Consider the following 27,615-nt stretch of genomic DNA (forward strand, 5'->3'; position numbering starts at 1 on the left):
CCCCCGCTCGGGTGTGGACCCGCTGCGCGCCGGGGCGCGGGGGCGGCCGGGGGGCCGGCCGGGCCCGCCCCTCTCCTCCTCCTCCCTCCTCCTCCTCCGACCTCGGCCGCCCGCGCGCAGTCGGCTCCCCCGCGCCGAGTTTCCTGTTTAAGATGGCGTCCCCCGTGGCAGCGCAGGCCCGGAAGCTTCTGCGAGACCTGGCGCTCCGGCCCCCGCTGCTGGCGGCCAGGTCCCAGGTGAGCGCGCCCGGTGGCTGGAGCCGCGCGGAGGGCGCTGGCGGGGCGGCCGCCTGCCCGGGTTCTCGCGGCCCTCCTCGTCCTCGCCGCCGCCTGTTTCCTCCCGGCAGCGGGTGCCCGGCGGTGCGGGCGCTGCACCCCCGGAGGCGACGCGCGGAGCTGCTCCCGTGCACGTGGGAGACCCCCCTCCGCCCCCAGCCCCCGCTCGGGTGTGGACCCGGGGCCGAGGAGGGCGACACCCAGCACTCAGCAGTCGCTGGCGTCGGTTCCCTGGGCCCACGCGGAGGGCGCCGGCACCGCACCTGGCTCCGCCTGGCAAGTCGAGAAGTTCTCGGGCCGGGTTTAGGAGACCTGAGGTTTTACCATCCACGTTGCCAGCTCTCCTTTAGAAACGTCTCGACCTCTGAGCGCGTGTGTTAGGCCACGTGAAGAACATGCCCAGAAACCCATCCCAGCCTGGCTGGTATTAATGATTCACCTCCCTGAGGAACTTTCTCCGGGGGGACTGTTTTTGCAGATTTCAGGGGCGCCTGAGTTGGCAAAATGCGGGGGTCGAGGAGGAAAGTGGGAAACGCTCTCCCTTCCCTGCAACGAGGAATCAGCCTCGTCACAAACACACGTCAGAGCATCCCCCCTGTCCACTTTCTCCTCGTTTATAGAGAATAGAAAGCTAAGGGGCCGCGGGTGGATGCCGAGTAGCTGTTCAAACTTGGCCTCCTGTAGATTGTAGTTTCTGCAGAATGGCACGAGTCGAAGTATTCAGAAGCCTTTTGGTGATGACTCTTGGAGAAATCACTCAACTGCTGAACTTCTGATTGTCCACAGATAAGTTCTTCCCCCCCTTTAAAGAAAGGGCAGCGTGGGGCTCAGCCACAGCTGAGCAACGTCCTTGTTCATTTTCCCCATTTTTAATTTATGAGAGTCAAATTATCACATGCAATTTTAACCAGGATATGCATAGCATAGTTTTTAGGAAAATTATAAGATAGCTACCAATGATTCTTTGAGTTACTCTAAACGTTGGCTAATTATATGCAAGGTTTTGTTTTTTTCTTTTTTCCCCTCTCATTTCCTGACTTCTCATTTCTGTTTTTGTTAACGTAAATATAAAAGGTGCTAATACTTATTACTGTAATATCCTTAATAGGCACTTGACAGTATGGTGGGATAGTGGAAAGGAATGGCAGTTTTGTCTAATTAAAATCACTAATAACTATTGTAATGCAGTGAGAATACCTCCAGGTGATCAAGTCCTATTCATTATTTAAGTGTTACAAAAAACAACTGTAGTGCTAACTATGAGTGCAGACTTGAATTGATGAGACACATAGGGCCCTGGGCAGTGAAAACTCAAGCAAAGCTTTAATTGTACAAGGAACCCAAGTGTTTAGCTGAGGTGTGATAGGGCTTCCTGCCTAACCAAGAAGTGAGATCTGAACGCAACACTCCAGAGAATCTGTCTGGGGACAGATAGCCTTGGTGTGGCAAGACTGGGCAAAAGGTTCTGTTACCTCGCTCCATCCAGCAGCTTTGATTTACATCACTCTTGGATGATGTGTTACCCTGTAAGCACAAGGTTTCAAAGATGAGAATTTTTTAGAAGTTCGGGTTAGTGCTTAGTGCCCAAGAACCAGAAATGGACATTAGCCAGTATCTAGTGCAACCAGCTTATTTCACAGGTGGAAAATTGAGGCGTAAAGAAATTCAATGACTTGTTCAAAGTTATAAAGAGAGTTTGTGACAGAGCCCCATTCCAGAATAGTTTACTTTTAAGTTTCTGTTACACCACGCTGTTGCTTGGTGAGTGTAGACTTCATGAAAATGCGTCATGTCAGCATTGAGGTTAGTCTTCTTATCAAGTAGCCACTATATAACATCCAAGTCCTAGAACTACTGACATTTAAATTAAAAAAAATTTTTTTTTAAACTTTATTCATTTTTGAGAGACAGAGGCAGAGCGTGAGCAGGGAAGGCGCAGAGAGAGAGGGAGACACAGAATCTGAGGCAGGCTCCAGGCTCTGAGCTGTCCTCACAGAGCCTGCTGTGGGGCTCGAACTCACGAACTGCTAGATCACGACCTGAGCCAAAGCCGGATGCTCAAGTGGCTGAGTCACCCAGGCGCCCCTAAATTTTTTTTTTAATAAATCTCTTAGAATTGACAGTATTAGGAGAGTATTGCTCATGACTTTTAAGATACTTTTTAAATTCTTGGGTACTTCTTAGTATCTCTTCCGAGTCTCCTTTGGTGTTGTGCGCACCTACTCCCTTGGCCACGGCACACATTACAGTTGAACATGACCCCCTTTTCCCACGAACCTTAAAACTCCTAAGTATTTTCAGAAATTTGTTGCCACTCTTGCCTCACACCTAGTTTTTACTAGGGCCTTGTGCAGAGCTGTTGGGTATGCAGAGATAAAAGGCCCAGTTTCTGCTTTGAGAAATAACTGTAACCACTCAAAAAGATGTCCCTAGAATGACACTTTAGCTCCCTCCCCTCTCCCACCCTGTAGTTAAATTTAACATTTGACACATATTCCCGAGGTTTAATGTCATTGAAATTTCTTATTTCCTCCGCTCTTGGCTTCAGTTATTTGACTTATGATTGATGTTATAGTCTTAGTCTGCTTTAGCCATTTCTTATTTTACATACATTTTTTATTCAGTCTATACCTAGGACAGGACTGTTCTAGGTGCTGATATTTGGGGGTAGAGAACAAAGCCAGCAGAGCACATGGCCACATCATACTTGATTTTAATGGGAGTGGGGAAGGGCTAGACTGTACATACATACATAAATAATGATGATGATTTCAGCCAGCGACAAATGCTACACAAAGGTAAAATAGAATCCTGGGATGGAGAATGAATAGCTTAGCCAAGAAGGTGTGCATAGATTAGGTGGTCAAGGTAAACGAATTTGATAAGGTGGGGTTTTTGTTTTGTTTTGTTTTGGCTTGATTTTTTTTTGTTGCAGTGTAACACATGTACTGAAAATGTACATATTATAAATGAACAACTTGAAGGGTTCTCACAAACGGAACATGCCCAGGTCACCAGATTCAGATAAAAAAACTAATCATTTAGTGGCAACCCCGAGGGTCCCCTGGTGTTTCTACCTGTTGCTGCCTCCACCCTGGAAAGGGTCACCAAGTCCCTACACTTACACCACCAAACCACGGTCTTGTTCCTTTCTGTACTTATGTAAATGGAATTGTACAATATGTAGTCACACGTTCAATATTAGGTTTATGAGATCCTGGAGGTGACTTTTTGACATTTGAGCTGAGACCTGAGTAACCAAAAGTGGCCAGCCAGGTGAAACTTTGGGGAAGAGTGTATTAGGCATAGAAGACAGCAAGTGCAAAGGCCCTGAGGCGGGAGTGAGCTCAACATGTCCAAATAGTTAAAGAGGGGAAAGTGGTAGTACCAGTAGTAGCTTGAGGTAGGCAGGGGCCAGATCATGTGGGGATTTGCAGCATCTGATAAGGAGCTTTTAAGAGTCTAGAGTGGATAAGTGACTTGCTCAAAGTTATTTAGCTAGTAAAAAAATAGCTGGGTCTGAAACCCAGTCCTGGCTGCTAAAGATTAGGCATGTAATTACTGTACTGTATAATTCCTACTGCAGACGTAGGCTGGCTTTGGAAACTTTTAGGGGGAATGTTCTGTGAACTCAGTACTCTAGTAAAGATCTCATCATTGTTAGGGGATTTTTCACACGTAAGGGCTATGTTGCTGTGTCCAAATAGTCCTCCAGGAGAACAGGATGCTGTACTACATGGCAATGTCATACAGCATGACAAGGCTGCGGTGGGCACAGAGATGAGCCCACTCTGTAGGTCATGTCACATGGGAATTTTGGTTGAGGGCACAGTTTCAATGGTTAATGATGATTCCAAACGTGGTATTGTTGCCCTTCTGCACACACTCCCTCTCATAATGGCAGGGTGGGATTTGCGGAGCTGCTGTGTGGTGAAGGGTAGACCCTGTGGGAAACACTGCCTGTCTGGTCCCCAGCTGTGGAGTTGTTGTGTGGTTCTCTGCAAAGCCCGGAGCTTCTGTCCAGGAACTCCTAGAGGAACACATGGTTTTGAAGGAAACTGTTTAAACCCATGCCCCTGCTGTTGTATGCTTCTAAGTGGGTGGCTCCAGCTTAATTTTCTGCTCCTTCGGGATGTAGGAGGAGAAAGAGGGATGCGTGGCTTTTAGAAGTGAAGGACTAAAGGTCCCGTGTAAGTCCTTATCAGCTAAATGAGCCTGTGGAGGCTGGGCCGGAAGTTGTGACTCACATATTTGTGCCTTTTGCCTAAAAGAATAAATATCTGACTTTTTTTTTTTTTTTTTTTTTTTTTTTTTACAGCTGCAATTTCTTCTGTTAGAGGAAGAAATCTATCTCAGATAATTTACAAGCTAAACTGTTGACCTTCTGTGTGGGGAAGACCTTTAAGTGTCCCAAATTGGTTTTGTTTACTGTAAATGAAACTGATCTTTTATGGGCCAGGGATGGAGTGCGCAGACCCATGGTAGTGAGAACGTTGCTGCCTGTGTATCACAGCCCTGTTCTGCAGGCACAATGCCCAGAAAGTCGCTGAAATAATACCTCATATTTTGGGAAGGAAGAGAAATTATCTACCTAACCTCAGATCATTTGTCCTTCAGTTCTCTTTACTACTCAGTGTGGGATTGTCACTTGATTTATCACTTTCTGTTACTCGATGGAAATGTTTTGCCTCAAGAACTTGAGAGATTTGCCCACGTTTGAGCAAATGGTAAAATCAATATCCTAATGAAACTTTGGGAGACAATACTCGAGTTAGTCTGGTGAAGAGGGAAGTGGGGAGGGCACTGCAGGTGGGGTGGGCAGTGTGCAAAAAGGCAGAGGAGAGAGAGAACGTGGGGGAGAGTGCAGGAGTCAGTTCTTGCCACCCCTTTTGTATGGAGAAGGGAGAGGCAGGTATGTAACTGAAGGTGATCTTCTAGACAAATGAGGAAGGAGGATGGGCTGCAGAAAGCCTAGAACTCAGCATGCATAGAATTCCATCCTAACTAAAAACCAAGCAAATATTGTTCATTTTTTTTTTAATTGTTTTTTAACGTTTATTTATTTTTTTGGGACAGAGAGAGACAGAGCATGAACGGGGGAGGGGCAGAGAGAGAGGGAGACACAGAATCGGAAACAGGCTCCAGGCTCTGAGCCATCAGCCCAGAGCCCGACGCGGGGCTCGAACTCCCGGACCGCGAGATCGTGACCTGGCTGAAGTCGGACGCTTAACCGACTGCGCCACCCAGGCGCCCCTGTTCATTATTTAAAAGAGTTTATTTGTTGTGGTACCTGGGTGGCTCAGTCAGTTAAGCATCCGACTTAGGCTCAGGTCATGATCTTGCAGTTCGTGGGTTCAAGCCCTGTGTCAGGTTCTGGGCCGATAGCTCAGAACCTGGAGCCTGTTTCAGATTCTGTGTCTCCCTCTCTGCCCCTCCCCAGCTTGGGCTCTGTCTCTCTTTCTCTTAAAAGTAAACATTAAACAAAAAAAAGTTTAGTGAGTTTTTTTTTTATGTTTATTTATTTGAGAGAGAGCGAGAGAGCGCATGGGTTTCGGGGGGGGGGGTGCGGGGAGTAGCAGAGAGAATCCCAGGCAGGCTCTGTACTGTTAGAGCAGAGCCCAACTCGGGGCATGAACTCACGAACCATGAGACCTGAGCCAAAGTCGGACACTTAACGGACCGAGTCACCCAGGCGCCCTGCAAGTATTGTTCGTGTAGTTGGTTTTCTGAACACTTGGTCTGTGCCTGGTGGTATTGGGTATAAGCTCCCTGGAGGCGACAACTATGTCAGTTTAGTTCTTCCCTGTAAACCCAGTGTTGACGAGAATGCTGGGCATGTCGAGGTTGCTACATGACTGAGTGAATGCAGATGGGAGATACACGGCCCCTACCCTCAGGGGGCTCAGAGTTTGGGGGCAAAATTGGCGCGGAAACCAAGACTTGTGCTAGGGCACGTGAATGCTGCATTTGGGCTGTGTTTTTGGTCCTCTCAGCGGCTGTGCTTGTTCCTGCCCTGGGGGGCTTGCTGTGCTCTCCTTCTGAAACATTGTTTCCTCTGCTCCCAGGCCTGTTCTCTTCCTTCATTAGCTCTCTGACTCCATGTTAAATCTTCAGACAGGGCTTTCCCTGAATATTTTATCTGATTCTGCCTCTCCCAGAGATGTCTCTCTACCCCTTACTTGCTTTATTATGCTAACGTTTTAAAGTCTGGTGATTTATTGTGTTTCTTCTTTGTATATTTATTTATTGTCTGTCCTCTTCCCTCTCTAACGAATAGAAGATTGTAAGCTCATTGAGGCCGAAGATTTTCTTATGCACCACCAGTTTCCCCAGCTCGCCTGACAAGGTATTCAGGAAGCTTTTGTGGTCTCGGTGACTGAGTGAGGTTCATAGAGAAGAGGGAAGGGCAGGTAAGTAACAGAAGTTGAGCAACGATGCAGACAATCGAGGCAAGCGAGGAAGGAAGGGGCTGTAGCAAGTCTAGTTGTGAAAGGACTTTCATAATAAGGCTGTTCATTTTGAATGTGTGCAGAGACCCTATGCACGGTGATCTCTGCATACCATTTCTTTAGCCCTTGCAACATTACTGCTGAGGAGGTTGTATTGTCTTCATGACATGTGTAAGGGAACAGTCACGGAGAGGTCAAGAGCAACTTGCTTAATTACAATTAGAGTGTGATCAAGTCACCTGCCTCATGCTGATAAGCCACTTAGGCTGTTAAAACATTAAACTGTTGCTAAAGGATCCTATTTGGGCGGAAACATCCGGTTACACTGATTGCTTGCATTTCCCAGTCTCTCTGCCCCGAGTGGCTTGTGCTGACTCAGGTGTACTGATCTGTGTGCCAGGTTGTCTTCTCCAGGCTCTTACCTGACTCCTTCCCTGGCTTCAGGCTCTGGGAAACAGGGTAACAGAGAAGAGGGTATGAGTTCTGCATTCAAATCGAACAACATTCAAATCCTGGGTCTGCCAGGCTCTTGCTTTACAAACTGTTGAACTTGGTTGAACCTTGATTTATTGTTCTCTGAAAAGGGATAAATCTCATATGTGGTTACAGAGAGTACATTTGACATAATGATATGGTTGGCTCACAACGGTTATTTTTCTTACGGCGAATCTGAAGCTAACTTTACTTGCATTTTTTTATGCTTTACTAAGCTAGAAGCATTTTCCCTTCTCAGATCTGATACACAAGTATTGTTTGCTGCCATCTCAGGGTTAGGCACTAGCTTGGTGTTTTCCATATGTTTTGTTCCCTTGAATCTTTGCACCAGCCACGTGGGACCGAGGTGATCACTTGCCATTTACATCTGGAGCACTTGAGGCTCAGACAGTCCACGGCCTGCCTCCTGTACCCCAGTTCTACATTATTCTGCAGGGTGTGAAGAGGGCGTGAAGAAGAGGGCGTGAAGTGAAGGTCTGTAGAAGCCCAAGGTAGCAGTGGGGAAGGTCACATGGTGAGCTCCATTGCACCATCCTGGATGTGGCTCATTCCAGAAATGTTTGCACATCTTCGTGTTTACTTAGTAGTGATGGCTTCTGGACCTCATGTGTGTCAAAGGTCTGAGGTGGTAGGGACACCTAAAGAACAGACTGTAGTCACAGCCAGTCCCAGGTACCTTTTGCTGTCTGCCCAAGTGCGGAGCACTGACTGTAGCGTTTCGGGGATTCTGAAGTTGTGAAATTGCATTGCTTTTGCAGGGTGGGCTCCGGGGGGTGCTCCTGGAGGACAGACCTTCCTGGCATTCTGACTGCAGCCTTGGACCAGTGTGCAGGTGACACGGCCAGGTTTTGCCTCTTTCAAAAATGGTTCCAAAAGAATAGCACTTCAGCACCAGTCACAAAGGCATAGATTTCTTAGGCTTAACTCTGTAAAGTTTATTTTTGTTTTAAAATTGGAGGGATTTGGTATAATGTATAAATTGATGTTGGAGACATGGCCAAGCATTAGGGGTAGTTATGTGCAAATTTGGGACCTGTGGGGGGGGGGGTGGCATGTGGGTCTGGTGTCTCTTTTCCTACCACTTCCCGTTTCTCCATGTGCCCGGCCTGCTTCCATTTCTGGGCTGTCCGGGTACCAAGGTTGTGACTTGTGGGCACCGAGGAATTCAGGAGGGCTGCCTTGTGGAGTTTCGGGTGGCGGGGCAGTCAGAAATGAGGCCGGAGACCAAAGCAGGGGCACCATTCTGCTGATCCTGGCGTCTGGTATTGGAGTTAAGCTTTATTCTTGAGGGCAGTGGAGAATCTTTGAAGAGTTTAGATAGTGAGGCAAAGGGGGAAGTTTGAAGCTTTAGAGGACCCTTTCTGCATATAGGATGGAGATGTGTGGGGGAATGTTGCAAGCATGGGGCTCCCTTGGGGGACTGTGCACTGATTCAGTGCCCTTAGTAATTGTATCAGGACAATGTGCGTAAGGCAGGACTGGGGTCAGACTGTCTGGGTCTAAATCTTGCCTTAAACACTGATAATTCTTTTGATCTGTAAGAATTACGTATTTTATTACAAGACTAACTTTTTCCCATTTCAGCATCTCTGAAAACTAAACTTTTTTTATTTGAGAAGGAGAGAGAGAGAGAGAGAGAGAGAGAGAATCCCAAGCAGGCTCCACGCTCAGCATGGACCTCGAGATGGGCCCCCATCTCATGACGCTGGGATCATGACGTGAGCCAAAATCAAGAGTCAGATGCTCAACTGGCTGAGCCACCCAGGAGCCCCTGAAAACTAAACTTGTTTGCATACTTGTGATTGATCTACAGGTTTCCTTTTTTCTTCTTCCTCCAGTTGTACATAACATGGGAGAAGATGGGGGCTTGCACCAAAATTAGGTTGGCTGCATAATTTGTTGCCAGGTTGGGATACTTTGAAAGTGACCGTGAGCACTGTGAATTGTTACCACACCAGGGCAGCAGGTGTAACAAACCAAGACTGTTTCTGGAAAACCCTAACTGAAGTGGATGAAATGTTGGTAATGGAGGTAGGAGAGAAAGATTGGCGTTATTAAGGCAATATACTGGTCAGGAGCCATGATTTCTTCTGATCCACAAGGTGCTGCCCCCTCCTATCCTGTGCTGAAAGCAAAAAGGTGATAAAAGGCTCTGTACCATCCCTGAGCCGAGAGGGTGGGAGCAGCCACTCTGGTTATAAAATGTCCCTGCTTATCTTTACTCCTAGAACCAAGTACTTTGACCCTATGGCTGGGTGTTCTCTGGACACTTTGTTAGGGCCTCAGAAAAGAAACGTGCAAATAAAGGAAGAGAAATAGAAAGCCCCATACATCTGCCAGCCTTCCCAAGCACAGATGTCTAAACCTGAGCACAGTGACATGCTTTCCCAAGCCTGAAGCCTTTTCTGGTGTTAATGACATCCTGGGCCCTGTTGAAATGGTGCATTCTGGCTTTGTTACTTCCTTCTGTGCTCTCAGTCTTGTGTGGGTGGTACTGATGCTTCTTAAATCTTCGTTGGTTGAAAGAGACCTGCTTGGACTTATCGCAAGAAAAATAAAAGGTTTATTGAAAGGGACATGTAGTAGAACTCAACACTAATCTTCCTTGGTGTTGGCTCTTCTGTGCCCTTTCTGTACTGTAACCAGTCACTTACTCATGGTTACATCTCTTTGTAACTTCTGCCTGCACATGACTTTGACTGTCCAGTCCCATGCCCACTTTAGCCTCCCATCCCCAAAACATCATCTAGCTTCCATCTCCCAGAATAGTATACTTTTTAGGAGAAAATCTTGTTTGTCTAGCTCACCATTTTGTATTCACGTTTGGGTCACTGGCCAGCTGATAGATGGACTGTTTGGCATAAGGTATCTACCCCCACCCTGCAGCCCATGGCTAAGATGGGGGGCGGGTCTTAGGAGCAGCACCTTGGTATCCCCACGTAGCAGAGCTCTGCATGCAGTGTTGGGGGGGCGTGGCCTGGTCCATTAAGAACATCATTATATTTTCCATCCTTTGTGAACTTCTTGTCTCTAAGATCACATTTGCATGATTGATTTGTTTCCTTTTTCACATTCCAACTTTCTGAAGATTTCCTTACGATTCACCTTTTTTGTCTGTGTTGGACTCATTTACCAGAGTTGAAGATAATGGCAGTGGGCCTTGTTTTAGACTGTTTTCTTATGATTACAATGAAAAATACTTCTCAGGAAGGAATTATTAAGTGAGAAGATGGGTTGTCATGAGCAGTCAGCTCATTTGTCCAAACACCCAAATGAGTATTTCGAAGACACGTGTAGACAGTGGGCTTCTATGAGTCCAGGGCGCTTCCTCAGCTTTCCTTGGAAGAGTGTTCTGCGTTGAAGTAACCCAGCTTCTCTTGTGGGTTGAAGTGGTTCACCTCCACTTTGCGCTTCCCAAAGAGGATTTGTTTGGGTCTTTTTGCCACCACTCAGTAATGAGCTGCTTTCTTGGGCACATCCTTCAAGCTACGTGCAGAGGCCGCTGGTTCCCACACCAGTCCCTGGTGCAGTCTGCTGGGACTGAGGGGGCAGGGTTCATTTCATTCAAACGCATGGTCTTGTGAAACTTACTTATGTATTTTATTTGTAAGACACACGCTTTCCCCCCACACTTCAATGTCTCTGAATTCCAGGTGTGTTTTACGCTTGTGCCATAGATTGATTGGGAGGGTTTTTCCCCAATGGTTACATAAAGATGGTACGAAAACGCTGTTGTTTGTTAGGTTTGATGAAATTACACCGTGCCTGAGCTTTCTCAACTGCAAAATGGGGAGAGGTAGAGTAGTCACCCCCCAGAGTTGCACTGAGAATTAACTGAGCTCATGCACACCATCTTAGCACTGCGCCCTAAATGGTTAATAAATATTAGTCATTGGTTTTAGTATTTTTATCACTAACTATAATCATAAAGGCTTTATTTTCATAAAAGACCCCCTTTGATCTTTCCCCCACCTTCCCTCTAAATCCGCTCAGTGCCTTGGCTTGTAAGAAAGGTGGGTAATGGAACCACAGGATAGAGACTCAGAAGAGTCAAGGTATGGAATGACATGAGGGGCGAGGACGAGGCTGCTTGTGGTCCCTTGTGTGTGCTCGGGAGTAGAGGAAGAAAATGAAAATCTCTTGGGAAAAGGACTTTCTTGCCTCAGCACTGATTGGGAGTGGAGACCAGATTTTTAGCCTTACCAGAAAATATTAGTTTTCCCCCGATCGATGGACCTGTCTTCACATTTTTATAAGGAAACTACGGTATCATTTGCTTGATGTCCCCCCATCTTCTGATCCTGCTCTCCTAGTTGCTGTCAAGATGCTGTGGTTACAGTTGCCTGGACTTTGAAGGACTTATTTGGGTTAACTTACCTTTGAAAAGAAGGGGAGGAAAACCACATTTAATATGCACTCTTATTCCAGCCTTAGGGTTTACATAGGCCTTTAATAAGTAATATAAAGAATGCTGAAAGTTACTAATTATTTTTGATTAAGGGAATAAACTATTAATGGTGAGTGTTTCTTTGTTAAGACTCAGAACTCTTTTTTAAAATGACATATCATTAAACTTGAAAACCAACAATATAGGGAAAAGAAGAATGAATTTTTCAGTTGATAGCTTTTTTATAATTGGCATGAAAAAATAAATGTGCTAATTGGCCAGTTAGAAAAACGAGATACATTTTGAGATAGTGGAGTTGTAAACCGATTATCCTCACTAATTTAAAACGATGAAGAAGGGTTGAATGACCAAGTGTTGAGGAGGCTCCTTTGAATGGAAGGCAGAACTGTTGTGATTGGTCCTTGGGGATACTGAGCCTATGGGGTAGGTTCTGACATCAATTCAGATGTATGGGTTTTCCAACACCACCAGGCGGTTCTCAGACACCAGTTGAGTGTCCTGTAATTCAACTCCATTCTGACGCTGCTTGCTGGAGATAATGTCACATCCCACAGGTCAAGGGCTCAGTCCTAAAACTTCTGGCTACCCCCTCCCTCACACCAGTCTCAAGTCCACATTGCCACCCATGCTTCTGACTGACCCTAGATTTGCTGATTCCGTGATTCCCCCCCCCCCCCCCCCCCCCCGCCTCAGGTTCATTCAGTCTGCTAGAGCAGCTCCTGGGACTTAGAGAAACATTTTACTTACTAGATTACTACTGGTTTTTTACAATAAGGGCTGTAAGTCAAGCACACCCAGGGCAAGGTGTGCTACTAGAGTTGTACAGCTCCCATGCTCTCTGAGCACATGACTCTCCCCGGGTCTCGGTGTGTTCACCAGCTCCAGAGCTCCCAGAATCCTGTAGGTCAGGGATTTTTATGGAGGCCTCATCACCTAGGCATGGCCGATTAAATCTTTGGTCATCGGTGATTGAACTCAGTCTCTAGCCCCTCACTCATCCTTTAGGAGGGATACAACTGAAAACTCCGACCCTCTGATTACTAGCTTGGTTCCCCTGGCAACTAGCCCCCATCCTTAGGTGGGGTCCAGGTCAGACCTGTATCACTCTCACCACTTAGGAATTTCCAGGGGTTTTAGGAACTCCATACTAGGACCGTGGATAAGACCAAATACACATTTCTTATTAAAATCACAACATCGGGGCACCTGGGTGGCTCAGTCAGTTGAGCGTCCGGCTTTGGCTCAGGTCACGATCTCACGGTCCGTGAGTTCGAGCCTCATGTTGGGCTCTGGGCTGATGGCTCAGAGCCTGGAGCCTGGAGCCTGCTTCCGATTCTGTGTCTCCCTCTCTCTCTGACCCTCCCCCATTCATGCTCCGTCTCTCTCTGTCTCAAAAATAAATAAACATTGAAATTAAAAAAAAATAAATAAAATCACAACATCACAGGTCCTTTTAGGATTGGAGTACCAAATCTAAAACTCGTAGCAGGGCATGTTGGGAGCATAATGGATGCTTTCTTTTTTGTCTAATAAAGGTTTACGGTGAGGCTTTTATGAGTGGTATAAAATTGATTTTATAACTGTATTTTATATAAAATATAATTTAACATGGGGAAACTTACAGAGTTAAACTTCAGATAGAGATGAGAGAAAATTATTAAGTTCCATTTCCATTAAAACGCTGCAAGGGAGTATGACATTTCATTTATCTTAGTATTGGCAGTATATCAATAATGTTATGTCTACAGTAATCCATGAGTTACAGTATTCCTTTCTTGAAGATATTTTGTTCTGTGCTACAGGATGAGTCTATTTTGCCCCAACATACTTCAAAGTATTTTTTTAATAGGCCAGAAAAGAATCCTTTTCTCGGAACTTTGAAGTTTTAAATAAACAATATTGTCGTAATTTAAGTAAAATTAATTATGAATGCAAAGCAGTGTTTTTGTGGTTGAATTTTGGGATGTTGAGGGAAGTAGCAAAGGGATTGCTTTTTTGATTCAGAATTTGAAGCTGAAAATGCCTTTTATGTCTCTGAAAACCTTGTTTTTCACTTCTCATGTTTCTCAAGGTACTAAAAATATGTGTATCTATTTTTTATTTAAAATTTTTTTTAATGTTTATTTTATATTTGAGAGAGAGAGAGAGAGACAGAGTGTGAGTGGGGTAGGGCAGAGAGACAGGGAGACACAGAATCTGAAGCAGGCTCCAGGCTCTGAGCTGTCAGCACAGAGCCCAACATGGGGCTCGAACTCATGAACCACGAGATCGTGATCTGAGCTGAATTTGGATGCTTAGCTGACTGAGCCACCAGGCACCCCTGTATTTTTTTATTAAAAAAAATTTTTTTTTAATTTTTTTTTTCAACGTTTATTTATTTTTGGGACAGAGAGAGACAGGGCATGAACGGGGGAGGGGCAGAGAGAGAGGGAGACACAGAATCGGAAACAGGCTCCAGGCTCCGAGCCATCAGCCCAGAGCCTGACGCGGGGCTCGAACTCACGGACCGCGAGATCGTGACCTGGCTGAAGTCGGACGCTTAACCGACTGTGCCACCCAGGCGCCCCGAAAATTTTTTATTAATTTACTTTTTAATTTTTATTTTACTTTTGTAAAATATACTTAACGTAAAATTGTCATTTTAACATGTACGTTTTTGTGGCAGTAAGTACATTCACACTGTTATGCAGCCATCACCACCAGCCATGTCCAGAACTTTTTCATCTTCCCTTACTGAACTTTGTACAAATTACATACTAGCTCCCCATTTTCTGTTCTGCCAGCCCTACAAGCTGCCATTCTACTTTCATTTTCTATGAATTTCACTCTGGGGACATCATGTAAGAGAAATCATACAATGTTTGTCCTTTGTGTCCTTTATTTCATTTAGCATAATGCCCTTAAACCTCACCCATACAAGTGCCAGAACTTACTTTTTAAGGCTGGATTATATTCAGTTGTGCGTGTATACATTGTATGTTTATACGTGTGCGTAACATTTTGTTGATCCATTCATTCATCAGTGGACACTTAGCTTGCTTTCGCCTTCTGTCTTGTGAATAATGCCTCTGTGAGCATGAGCGTACATGGATATATATTTTCTATTAACGTTATCCTGAGTAGAAATGTTGTCCGATGTATAGTTTGAACTATATTTCCCGTTTCCCATGTCGGGTTAGAATGTTTAAGAAACTCCTTTGCTGTTAATATTTTCTTAAATATTCATATTCTTTTATTCTCCCAGTGAGTGTTTGTTAATGCATCACTTGTTAAACGCACTTATTAGGCTCAGAAGATGGTAGGTCGATAGGACGCTAGGGCATACGGGACAGATGCTGCCTTTAAGGAACGTACAGTCCGGTCAGGGGGAGACCACAGAGAAATGGTCAGTTACAGGGAGAGGCGTTTGGTGTTGTAGAGGGCTCCCCAGGGCTCTCTGGAATGCAGCAGCACCAGTACCGTTTCTCTGGGACTCGCCTACACAGTGGCTGGTCATGGTGTATGTTTAGAAACCTCAAGTTGCGCACATGCAGGAATAGACTCCTGACACTTCCCGCCCGCATTTCATGGGCCGAGCCTGGTGCTGTGCACTGGAAGAGGACTGCCTCATGGCATCATTACATTGATCCTAGGAGGCAGGCATTCTTATTGCCATCACCAAGCCCATTTTTTAAAATATTTATTTACTTTGGAGAGAGAGATTGGGAGAGTGAGCCGGGGAGGGGCAGAGAGAGAAGGGGACTGAGGATCCGAAGCAGGCTCTGCCCATGCAGGGCTGGAACTCAGGAACTGTAGGATCGTGACCTGACCGAAGTCAGATGCTCAACCGACTGAGCCACCCAGGCGCCCCCACCAGGCCCAGTTTTAAAAGGGGCAGACTGTGGTTCACAGACTGCACAGAGCTGCTGTCACAGCTGTTGTCCCACACGGCTCCTTGCGTTGCCACTCACATCCGTCTGTTTGGTTGTGCCTGTCGTGAGTTGAGTGGTGTCTCCTCCCAAAACAAGTTTATACTTCAAGGCTAACCACTCGTACCTCAGAATGTGATCTCATGTGGAGATAGCATCATACAGAGATTATCAAGTTAAAGGAGATTACCAAGGTGGGGCCTAATCCAGTAAGACTGGTGTCCTTATAAAAAGGGCAAATTTAGACTCAGAAATGTTAGTAGGGAGAACACCCATCTGAACATGACGAAGGAGCACGGTGATGCTTCTCTCAGTGATGCTTCTCTCAGCCGTGGGACAACAAAAAAGGCCGGCAAGCCAGCAGAAGTGACGGGAGAGGCACCGCCTCAGAGGAACCAGCCCTGGGGACACCTTGTTTGCAGACCTGTGACCCAGTTCGTTACCCCTAAGCCCCCGGGTCTGTGTTACTTTGTTCTGGCAGCCATAGGAAATGAACATGGTGCCTTTTGTGGTTGCGTCACTTGCAAGTGTCTTGACTCATCTTGAGCTTTTCCATCCTGGCCCTTTTGGCCTCTCTGAGTTTATCCTGGAGATGCGTGTCTTCCATAGCTGCTTGGAAAGCCAGCTTATGGACCATGAATACAAGTTGTCTTGGTTTATGCTTCATATATTTGTTTTTGAACCAAACATTGTTTCCCACTGTAGTATTCACCAGTGTGGGTTTGGGAAGCTCTGACCATTTCTGAAAGTGAGGTCATTTTATTTTATTACATATCTTTACTTTTGCGACAGGGAGTGTGAGTCGGGGAGGGGCAGAGAGAGAGAGGGGCAGAGGATCCCAAGCAGGCTCTGCGCTGACAGCAGAGAGCCCAATGCAGGGTTTGAACTTATGAACCGTGAGATTGTGTCCTGAGCCCAAGTCAGACACTCAACTGACTGAGCCACCAGGCTCCCCAAAAGTGAGATCATTTTAAAGCAGGAAGAATTGCAATTAAGAAGAATATTCTAAAGAAATAGGGTGTGAGGTTTGATATCACTTCCTAAATAGGAATTGGGAAATGTGTTGACTGCAGCAAGAAACTGAAATAAATACAGAACCTTACTTATTCAGATATGTCATTTCTGGTATTGTCCATTTGGCTTACGTAAAAAACAAAGTTCGTAGTTTTTTGATCTCACCCAGTTCTTAACCATTCTCTGTATTCAGACAGCTCATCCAAAGTTAAACAGAGAACTACGTTTTAAAACTTATGTACAGGCCTTTTAAAAAAACAGTTACATAACTTATTCCAGCTGATTTTGTAATCAGAAGCTTAACACTAAGCACTGTTTTTCCTCAGTAGTATAAAGTTGAAATTTAAGAATAATCAGCATGCAATCAAAAGCTGATTATAAACGAACAATAATGAACATAAAAGTGAAATCAATTCTGAGGGTTATAATGAAAGAAAAAAGGAGTAATAGCAGTAGTTGAAAAAGGAGAGTAATAAAAAGAGGTTATGCTAATAGGCAAATAGTGGATGAAAATCAGCAGTGATGTTCTATGGAATTCTCAAAGAGTTTGGGGGAGAATGGGAGAAACAAAGATCGTGTAAGAGTGATCATAAGAGCCAAAATGTGTATGGTTGTATGGATTTACTGCCATAGATGCAGTCATCTAGGAAAAGTCGTAGAGTTTTAGGAACGAATCACATCTGGTTCTGGATGCTGGCAGGTGGCATGGAGAGAAACGGTTCAATTATATCTGACAATGTAAGACATTCAGCTTCTCTGAGCCTCAGTTTCCTTATTCAATGGTTTAATGCTTATTGTCCATTGGTTATGCCCCAGGAATTGTGCCACGTGCAAGGGACAGGCACAGCTTGGCAGGATGGCTGCGAAAGTAACACGTCCCAGAGTGCAGGGCGCATGTCATTGACACTACACAGAAGTGGGTGGTATCAGATACCAGTGAGTCACACAGTGAGGAAGTTGCTCTCTTAAATATCTTTGATACCTTAAGATTTTGTCCAGGAGAATTTTAGGTTTTGTGCCAGTGTGCTTTTTAAGATCTTCAGCTCAGGACTTTTTATCTGAACTAGCCAGAGCAATCCCTTTTGTTTTTAGATTGTGTTGATAATTATCTTCTACTTAGGCAAACAGATGGGTTGTTGTTGAAAATAAAGTCATCTTCTAAGTTAAAACCAGTCATGTAAAGAAATTGGTAACAGTATTAGTGTTCTGTGGATATAGCAAGCGTTGTGTGTGAGCAGTTGTCATTTGGAAGACTTTGAACCAGAGTAACCTTGGAATTGCTCTCAGTTTGCATTCCCTGGTAGCAGATAGGGAGAAAAGTATTCACACAGAAGCAATTTGGGGGGGGGGGGGAGGTATTTCCAGGAAAATTTGGAATGGTATCAGGGAAGTTGAACTAGTAGGAAAAGGAGGATAAGGAGGGTGTGTTATTCAGGGGAGACTCAGGGAGGGTACCTTTGCTTTAATTCCACAGGGCAGCTTGGGAGATGGTGTATGTGCATTACACACTGCAGTTGTCCCCATTAGGGGCAGTGGGAGTTGGGTTACTTACACATCCTCATCCCTCCCGTGAGGATATGAATTCCCAAGCACTTCCAGTTCATGCTCGAGGGCAAGTGAGCATCAGCACCCCATGACAAAGGGCCACAGGGGCTGGCTGCTGGGAGTGGGAGCACACAGGGACTGTGTAGAGGGATCCGAGGCCATGTGGGTGGAGCCCTGATAGCAACTGCTGCAAGTCTGTTGCATACTTAAGTGACATGTAAGCCGCTCAGCTTTGTGCATTGGACATCTAGTTTAGTCCTTCGTGTGTTGGTTTCCTCATCTAGGTTAGAATAACGCCAGTAGGAAAACTTTTAATTCTTCTGATGAAATTCTAGAATGTTAGAATGGTTAGACATCTTTGACATTTTCTCTTACACGATAAAGCAACTGAATTGCAGAGAAGTTAGATGTGGGAGACCATTTGTACTGCCTTGGTCATAGCAGGAACTTTGAACCCTTGTCTTTTGATTCCTGTTCCAGGGTGTTTACACTTTTTTACTGATTTACAGCTTCTGAATCAGGTGAGGAAAATGTATTTGGGCCTTGGGATATATTTTGTTTTTGATGTAAATTCTGTGGTTTATGTCTCTGCATGGCATTGCCTGTTTTTAAGCTTTTCCGAATTAAGAACCATTTGAGTTTCTGCGAAGAGTTATTGGATATTTGGGTTAATATTCCCATGAACCTTTGCCCTAATAAATCCTAGCTTTTTAATCTGCATTAAAAAGATATTTCTCTCAAAACTTGACATTTTGGTGAAATGAGTTTCTGTATTTGTTTTGAGGCTTTCTTCTTACACGTTTGAAGTGTAATGGACCACAGGAACCTGGAGAGTGTACCAATTTGTATTGGTCTCCTTTCTGTGGTTCTCTTAGGGAGAAAATAGATGCTCAAGTTTTCTTGGAGATTTTAAAGAATCCCACATATGGATTGTACTTCTACATTAACAATGGTTAATAGATTTTGAAGACAATAAGGAACTTTGAAAAGGATTCAGTCCTAATGCAAACGGCGGGGCCATTTTATATGGGCAGTGAAAACTTGTTTATGGTCCCTGAGACAGAAATCTACCCCAGATTTTGGCTGTTACGTGAACTCAGATTGGTGCTTTAAAGACTTTGTTTGCATTCACCTTTAGTAACAAATACCGTTTGACTAAGGCTGTGAAGCAGGATGTATAGTTTAGTGGGTTAAAAACATAGGTGAGGGATTATGGGATGGGAAATAGGGGTTGATAAAAGTTATCAAGGGGTTGATTAAAGTTTATACTTTAAGTTTTAAACGTGAGTAATGTCTAAGGGTCTAATTATAACATGGTGACCATTGGTGATGATATATTGCATAATCAAAATTTGCTAAGAGCGTATAATTTAAATATTATCACCAAAAAAAAAAAAAAAAAGGTACGTATGAGAGGAGATAGAGGTGGATGTGGTAATTCACTTGTTGGGGTGAATCCTTCCACAGTGTATATAGATCCATCAAATCATTACATTGTGTACTCTAAATACCTTACAGTTTTGTCAGTTATATCTCAATAAAGCTAGGGAAAAATTAAAATTAAGCAGTATGAAGGCAAACAAACTAAGACAGAATTAAAAATACAGGCTCAGGCGCCTGGGTTCTAATCCTGATCCTGACCTTACTAACTGCGTGTTCTCAGGTGGGGAACTTAAACTGTCAAAACTTTTCCACCTGTGTCAGTTGAGGAACTACAACAAAGGGGGTGAGGACTTGCAGAGGTAAAGACTGCTGGGCGTGTAGTAAGTGCTCAATAAATGGTGGTGATGGTGATGTTACTAGGAGTACTAGTTGTTTTGTTAGGAAGGATAATAATTTTGTCTGGTTGTTTAATACATTGAACATTTTCTTAATAGATCATTTTACATATGGGTATGCCGTGAAGTCAGATTGTGTGGTATGCTTTTTCAAATAGCGAGCTAAATAATTTAAGATAAACACACAACCTACACGTTTGGAAAGGAAGAATCATTCTGATGGTATTCTCTCTGGACCATCAGAAGCGTGTCTTAGATAGTGAACTTGGTACCATGTTGTCTATGGACACGCTTCCTGTTTGCTCTTCAGCCGACTCTGAGCCTCATTCTCTTTTCTCCTCCTGCACGTGGACTCAGCATGAAAACACACGCTGATGTTTGTACTGCCCTGAACTGTGAGGTCCCCTCAAACACTGGACTTGGCTATCCATGTGCTTCTGTACATCATTTCCTCTGCTGGAAATGTCTTTTCTTGACATGTCTCTTTGTTGTCTTCAAGATTTAGCCCAAATGGTACTTCTTACAAATGCCTTCTGTGTTTTCTGCTGGCATCCTTCCCCTACTGCCTCTTGTTTGCGAGTCGGAGCCCCACATCAGGCTCACTGTTGTCAGCAGCACAGAGCCTGCTTCAGATCCTCTGCCTCTCCCCCCCCCCCCCGCCCTCCTCCACTTGCACGTTCTCTCTCAAAAATAAATAAGTCAGCGAAAAGAATGAGTATGTCCAGTTGCGGGCTCACAGAGGTTGGCAGTTAATAGAAGGCAAGGAGTTAGCTGCTTTTGATGGATGATTAGTAACTTTAAATTATCCAGGAGGAAGTACCTGGATGGCATCATTAGAACTTGAAAAGTTGAGAGAACAGTTCTCTTTCTCATTTAATAATAATAAAAAAAAAGGCCCATGAATAACTGATCAAAATTTAATTGAGGACAAAAAATCAGATACCGCTTCCAGACATTTTCATCACCACCCCCCATGTGAAAAACCAATTACTTCATCCTTTTACCCGAGGAGCCCTTTAATGAGTGTGATTGGGAATAGATTGTAAGGGAAAAGTTAAGTGTTGATGGTTTAATATCTGTTCTTAGCTTTCAGAACAGGCTGGGGAACTTGGTGCTATACCTCTAGTTGGCTCTTATTTTCTATATTATTTACAACCGTTAGCCTGCTTTTCAGTGAGAATTTAGTATACTGCACGGCAACCTGACAGATAAACATGGGAGTAAGTTGGAAAAGCTTTTTGGTTCTAATGTGAAATCTGCTTCATAAAGAACAGAGTATTTGAATCCTTCATTGGTTAATGTTATCCTAATCCTCACTTATATTTAGCTTTCAGAGTTTACTTGGTGGCTCCTGATGTTTCCATTTATTTCATGGTATGAAATGCAAGAACGAATGACTCAGTGAGATAAACTATTTGAGGGGGTGTCAGAGCCCAAATCTAGTCTTTTTAAAAATATTTCATTTGTTTGGGTGTGAAAACTATTTCAGGAAGAAACCCTTTTGATTAAAAAAAAAAAAAAGGTTCTGTTTTGTCATTATCTGGATATTTTATGCCTCTTTCCCACCAACTCTGGCTTTTTCTGTTACTAATCTAAGTGTTATTAGCCATCTCAAAATAGGATATCTTCTAGCTTCACAGGTAGCCTTTGGCTTTGTACTGAAACTTTTGTTCTGATAGGAGTTTGATAAGATGTTTGAAACACTTTTTTTGACGATCAAAGTAATATTTTCAAGGTATGAAGTTGCTGATGTACAGTGACCGATATAAAAAGCAAAGTCTTGGATTAAAACCTACGCATGTTAAATATTTTAGATGTCTTGTCTAAACAGGTAATATTATGTCATTTCTAGTTTTATATATGAATAAGAAAATTTATCTTGCACTTACCATAAGAAACTGAGAAGCTACAGAATGTATTAAAAGGCCATAAAGATCTCCTGCAGTCACCTGTTCCCTAGATAACACACTGACAAGAACAGTGTGGACGTTTTCATTTTGCACACATGTGCATTAGATACATGTATGCATTTTCTCTTAAAATTAGGATCACACTGATTAGATAATTTTGTTTTTTCCCTCCCACCTGACGTCAAATCGAGAGTACTAACCTGTGCATTAACATTTTTTGCACATACTATTTCTTATACCAGAAATTTGGAGGAAAGGAGGCTGCCCTCATGTAGATGTCCTAATTTATTTTGTCATTTGTTTATTAGTGGGCATTTGTGTTATTTCTGATGTTCCACTGTTTTAATGTTGTGGTGGATATTCTTGAATGTAAGTTTTTGTTTACTAATCAAATAAATTTTGAGGTGTTTTTTCAGATTGCCCTCCAGAAAGGCTGTACAGATTTATACTCCCTGTGGTGATTAATAATAGCAATAATAATAGTGGCTCCTACTTACTGAAATTTATTACAAATTATATGTCACATGCTATTCTAAGCCCTTTGTGTGGATTAAATGTTTTATTCCTCAAAAAACCTAGCCTCCTTTCAGAGATAAAGGAAGTCAGGATGTAGTATATGACAATGTATGTTGTGTAGTATCCTCACTTTCATCACATATGTTTTAAAAAAGTTTTCCTGCTTATTAGACAGGACATAACTTCTCACTGATTTCAGATTACATTGCTGTGATGCTGCAAAGATTGTACATTTTTTTTCATCTGTCATAAATAAAAAATTATTTCTCTCTTAGGAAGAAATTTGTTCCTGAAAATCTCCTAAGACAAATTTTAATTCTTATTAGCCAAATATATAGTTACTGATGGGGGAGGTGGGCAAGGGGATGGGTTTTTAAATAAGTGATGGATATTAAGGAGGGCACTTGTTGTGATGAGCCCTGAGTGTTGTTTGTAAGCGATGAATCACTAAATTCTTCATCTAAAAGTAATATTACACTGTATATTAACTAAACATATTACACTGTATGTTAAATAAAAATTTGGAGATAGATGAAAAAATACAGTTACTGTTAGTGCACAGCTGAACTCCAAAATTAACGCAAGTTTATGTTAAACAACACTGTTGACTCCTGTTAAAGTGGACACAGTTTCTTCAAGAGTTAAAATCAGCAGTCATTATGTGAGATACGTAACAAGACAGTATCCTTTCATTATTTACCCTGTGACGTGTTTGTCACTCACGTTCCTTTAGCTTTGTTTTAGCTTTACATATAGCACACTTAATATTGGACTTCCCAGGCATTCATTGATATTCACTGTTTATGTAATGGGAACTTTAATGCAAGCCCTGGGCCCTGCTTAAGAAAACCATAAAGTATACAGAAAAAAAAAAAAATCAATGCAAACAGTATAGGAGACGATCACTATTAGGAACTGGTAGCTCATGAGCACACCTAATAGCAAATGTCCACATAGAAGGCTGCTTGCACGCTCACTCTTGTTTCTCAGTTTTCAGCTGCGCCGAAGTCGTGAGGTAGCCCAAAGGAGCCTTGCGTATACAAATGCAAATGTATGTCAAACTAGGTTTATTAAATGAAACTCCTCATTAAGTTGAATTCTTGTAACCTGGTGGATGTATCTCAGGGTCTTAGTGTATTATAAATAATTGGGTTAGGGGAGGTTGACTGAAGCTTCTTTCATGCTGTGTTGCTCAGCTAAGCCTTGTTAAAAATTTTTTTTAACTTTTTAAAAATTTATTTTTGAGAGAGAGCGAGAGCACGGGGAGGGGCAGAGAGGGAGGGAGACACAGAATCCGAAGCAGGCTCCAGGCTCTGAGCTGTCGGCACAGAGCCCATCTTGGGGCTTGAACCCATGAACCATGAGATCACGACCTGAGCCAAAGTTGGACCCTTAAGCAACTGAGCCACCCAGGTGCCTCTACTCACTTAAGCCTTTTAACTGTTCACCAGTGGAGGGTTTGGAGCAAGGAGGCTATGTGATTAAATTTTAGTTTTCAAAAGACCGCTTTGGTTATTGGACAAAGTAGACCATAGGCACAAAAGTGAGGCAGGGAGGCCGGAGTTAGGAAGCTGTTTGGAGGGTCAAGTGGAACTATCCAAGATGATTCTTAGGCTACCTCCATCAGGATCACCTGGGATATTTGTTAAATGCAGATTCATGGGTCCCCTTGGATATAACTTGGGTCTAAAACCCAGGAATCTGCATTTTAACAAAATTTCCCACATTAATGTTTGAGAATCATGCAGATTCCTGGGTGATCTTTAGGATCCATTTTAGCTCTAGCGTAGGGGAAAGACACAGTTGGGTCCGTTTATGATTTTTGAAGAAAGGAAAAGAAATATTTTAGTGCCTTCTTATGAGAATTCATTTGAGAGTGTGTTTTAGAAAAGTAGGGAACATTTATTGGGTACTTAATATGTACCAGGCATTGTACTAATAGCTTTTAATAATTTTTTTTCTTAAATCTTCCACAACTGAGTAAGCTCAGCATTAATAACCTAATTTCTAGATGAGGCAACAGAAATCCTTAGAATCTTAAATTATTTTCAGTTAGGATGTGTTTGGCTGTTAGTAAAAACTCTGTCTCAAACTGGCCTAAGTAATGAAGTCTTTATCATTGCATATGTCAGGACTCCAGCAGTATGGTGTGACCCAGGTTGGGTGATTCAGTGGCTCGCATATATGATTGAGATTCCAGGATTTTTGCTTCTCTCTGCCATAAAGTGTTTGGTATTGATCTCGACCTCACTCTGGAAGCAAGATGCCTTGCATTTCTGGGAGAGAACTTTCAGAGGAAGAACAGAGATGATCTTTTTGTTATTCTCCTAGGGAGAAGAAGTTCTTCCCGTAACCCTCCTATCAGGCTTCCTGTCATTTGGTGCCGGGGGAAGATTAGGTCTTTTGCTTGCTGCTGTAACAGCCCTTGTCAAAGGGTGGGATTCTCGTCTTTGGCTGAGACTGCTGCTGAATGGTTTAGAAAACGCGGAATCACTTAGTGTCGACTCCAGCCACGTTGCTGGTGAGTGGCAGACCTAAGATTTGAACTCTCTGTCTCGTCAGACCCCAAAGTCTTCATGATTTCTCCCATGCCATATGCGTCCCTAAATATCTTTCTGCTTGCTATAAAGGCTTCCACTTGCACCTTTTCTTATTGGTTTCTTGATGGCCAATAATCCCAGATTATGTTTATGTGTCTCCTTGCTGGCTTTGTTTACAGACCAAGCCTGAGCTCCTAGCCACGGTTAAAGGACTACATTTGCATTCAGCAGTGTCCTGCCCCAGTGGCTACTAGGTCAATTAGGAGGTGCAATGTCAAGTGTAACTGCAACCTGGAAATGTGTTGGTGAGCGTCAGCTTGTAAATGATGCAGGAGCCAGTTTCTGAGCCTTTGCAGGGACAGCACAGCCCAAAGGGGGCCCACTAAGTACACGTTTTCTCCTTGATACCTACAACAGTACTCTGAGGTCTGTACCAAATTATCATCATCTGCCATCATCCTCAGTTTACAAAAGAAGAAACTGAAGCTTAGAGAGGTTAAGTTGTTGGCCTAAATTCACCCCGTTTGTAAGTGAGAGTCTAGATTTGAATTTAGGACCATGAGACTTCGAAGCAAGCATTTTCATTTCAAGCTTCTTAAAATTGTGAAATAGCATAAAGTACTGAGTAAAATCCCTACCACCTATGTGTAGTTTCATATGTAATCATAAAGTGAACATTATTCCCCAGAACCCAGATGGAAAGTTGCCAGGACCCCAGAAAATCCCATCCTCACTTGCTCTACCGATCGGTTAATGTTTGTGGTACTTATTGAGTCATAAAACTTATACTCTTAATTACCCTGCTTGATTGATTGTCTTCCTTAGCAAATCATAATATGGTGTAGGGGAAAGCTGTATGAACCAGAAATCGGAGGCATAGATGTTCCCCATCTGTAATTGTATTTACCTTAGGCAAGTCCCATTTCTTTGAAAAAGACTGGCATAAGGCCAAATAACTTATAAAAACCTCAGTTGCATTATCCAGATAAGGAATTTGCTACCTGGAATGTGAAAATCAGGTTGGAGGCCAGGTTTGGCTTGCTTTTTTTTGTTGTTGTTGTTGTTAATTTGGTAGTGTGGATACTTTTAACAACCCAGTGACAGACTTCACTCTTTTTTAACAGCAAGTATTTTGTTCATTTATGTAAGTCAGTAAATTGCCCTTACACCTTATTGATTAAAATGTCCTAGCTCTTGAAGGACTCACAAGTATAATTTCTCTGAGACAGACTGTGCTTTCGTTTTTTAAAATCCACTGTTGAGGTCTGTGCATGATAAAGTGGAACCAAGTGGTTATTAATTTTTCATTGAAATCTTCTGAATAAGTGTTTTCTCTTGGTTGGTTTCAAAAGGAGTCATATTCCTGAATCTAATTAGAGGCAGTTTATGTACTGTGGGCTTATTAAGATTCAAGGCACTTTTTTATTTTAGTCTGTCTGATATCCCTTTTTAATTTCACTTAAATTTAAATTACTCTAAACATCATCTGGGCATACTGAAGATACTCAGTGTTATTAATAATGATGATGTTGACGAGTCCGTCCTGTCTTCCTCTTCTCAAATTCCATAACCTTATTCTGGTTCTGGCTTGGTTCTGGCTTGTGAGTCTGTGGGACCGTGCAGCCCCTCCCCTCTCTCTTCTTGTGGCAGACATCAATAATCAATCATGACACCATTTTGGTGAGCCCAGACAAGGCCTCTGGGACTTTCTTCATGTAGCCGCCAAGGCGCCTTTCCCAGTTGGTCAGAGTTAGCAGGCTCTCTGCCACCCGTCATCCTGATGTTGGCTGTCCTAGGTCTAGACTTGCATGTTTTTTCCTTTTGACCTCTTGAGTAAGTTACAATATCAGCTGATCGATTTTCTTCTAAATCTCTGCCATAGACTCCCGTTTTCCTACCGATTTGGGTGACAGTCTTTCTCTTTATGGGGCCTCTCTCTAGCACCTCACTTCCCGAGGGATCTCAAATCTCTCAAGCTGCCTACAAAGTGTGTGCATCTCACAACAAGCTACTAGACTTAATCCTTGACCGGTCTTCGTTCATTCCTCTGGAATTTGTTCTTGGAAGTGACTTGTGTCGTAAGGTGAGAACTCTTCCTCTGATTTAACGATATGAATGCTTCCAGTATTGTGTCTGCCAATGAGTATTTCCTGGCTATTTGGAATAGAAAAGACATGTTTGCTTGAATCCCTCCTGAATTTGTATCAGGCTGCATTTTCGGTATGACCATGTAAGCTCTTAACAGATTTAACCTTCCATAGTTAGTGATCATATACTAGGGACAAAAATACAAAACCCAACTACTGGAAGACTTTGGAGAGTGAAGAAAAGCAGGGAGATCTTGGAATAAAGTCAGAATTGGAAGGGACATACTCACACATACTGAGTTTCCAGTTTCGGTTTTTCCTGTTTTGTTTGTGTTCTTGGTTTTTTGTGTTTTGTTTGTTTTTTGTTTGTTTTGTTTTTGTTTGAGAGCAGGCCATGATGGTGTGTAGAACTCCAACAGAAAACTGAGTCTTTCTGCTCTGAAGAACCAGAGGACAGAGTTCTGGGTAAGCATGGTAGCTGGAATATGAGGTGGGGGAGGGGGTACTCTGGAAAGGAGAGACAGAGAGGAGTGAGTCGTGGATTCGGTGTGTAAAGTCTACCCAAATCAGGAGATATCCTTGGAAGGGTATGTGTAAGAGGCTGACTGCAGACGGCCCAGCCAAAGTAAAAAAGATTGGAACTAAGATTGGAGGTGCTGCCCATGAGACAGAGTTCGCAGTTTGAGTCTG

The 27,615-nt window shown here is 43.3% G+C and overlaps 1 protein-coding gene across 1 annotated transcript in view; it reads left to right on the forward strand.

Moving 5' to 3' along the window:
* Positions 1–67: 67 nt before the first annotated feature.
* The window catches only part of SUCLG2 (succinate-CoA ligase GDP-forming subunit beta), a 166,848-nt gene continuing 139,300 nt past the window's right edge, over positions 68–27,615 (forward strand). The window contains exon 1 of the mRNA XM_040454492.1: positions 68–236. Within this exon, the coding sequence (XP_040310426.1) occupies positions 153–236 (84 nt within the window). The 5' untranslated portion in view covers positions 68–152. The remainder of the gene's footprint in view (positions 237–27,615) is intronic.

The sequence above is a fragment of the Herpailurus yagouaroundi genome, unplaced genomic scaffold (assembly GCF_014898765.1).
Source record: "Herpailurus yagouaroundi ecotype Mexico unplaced genomic scaffold, PumYag 213, whole genome shotgun sequence".
NCBI lineage: Eukaryota > Metazoa > Chordata > Mammalia > Carnivora > Felidae > Herpailurus > Herpailurus yagouaroundi.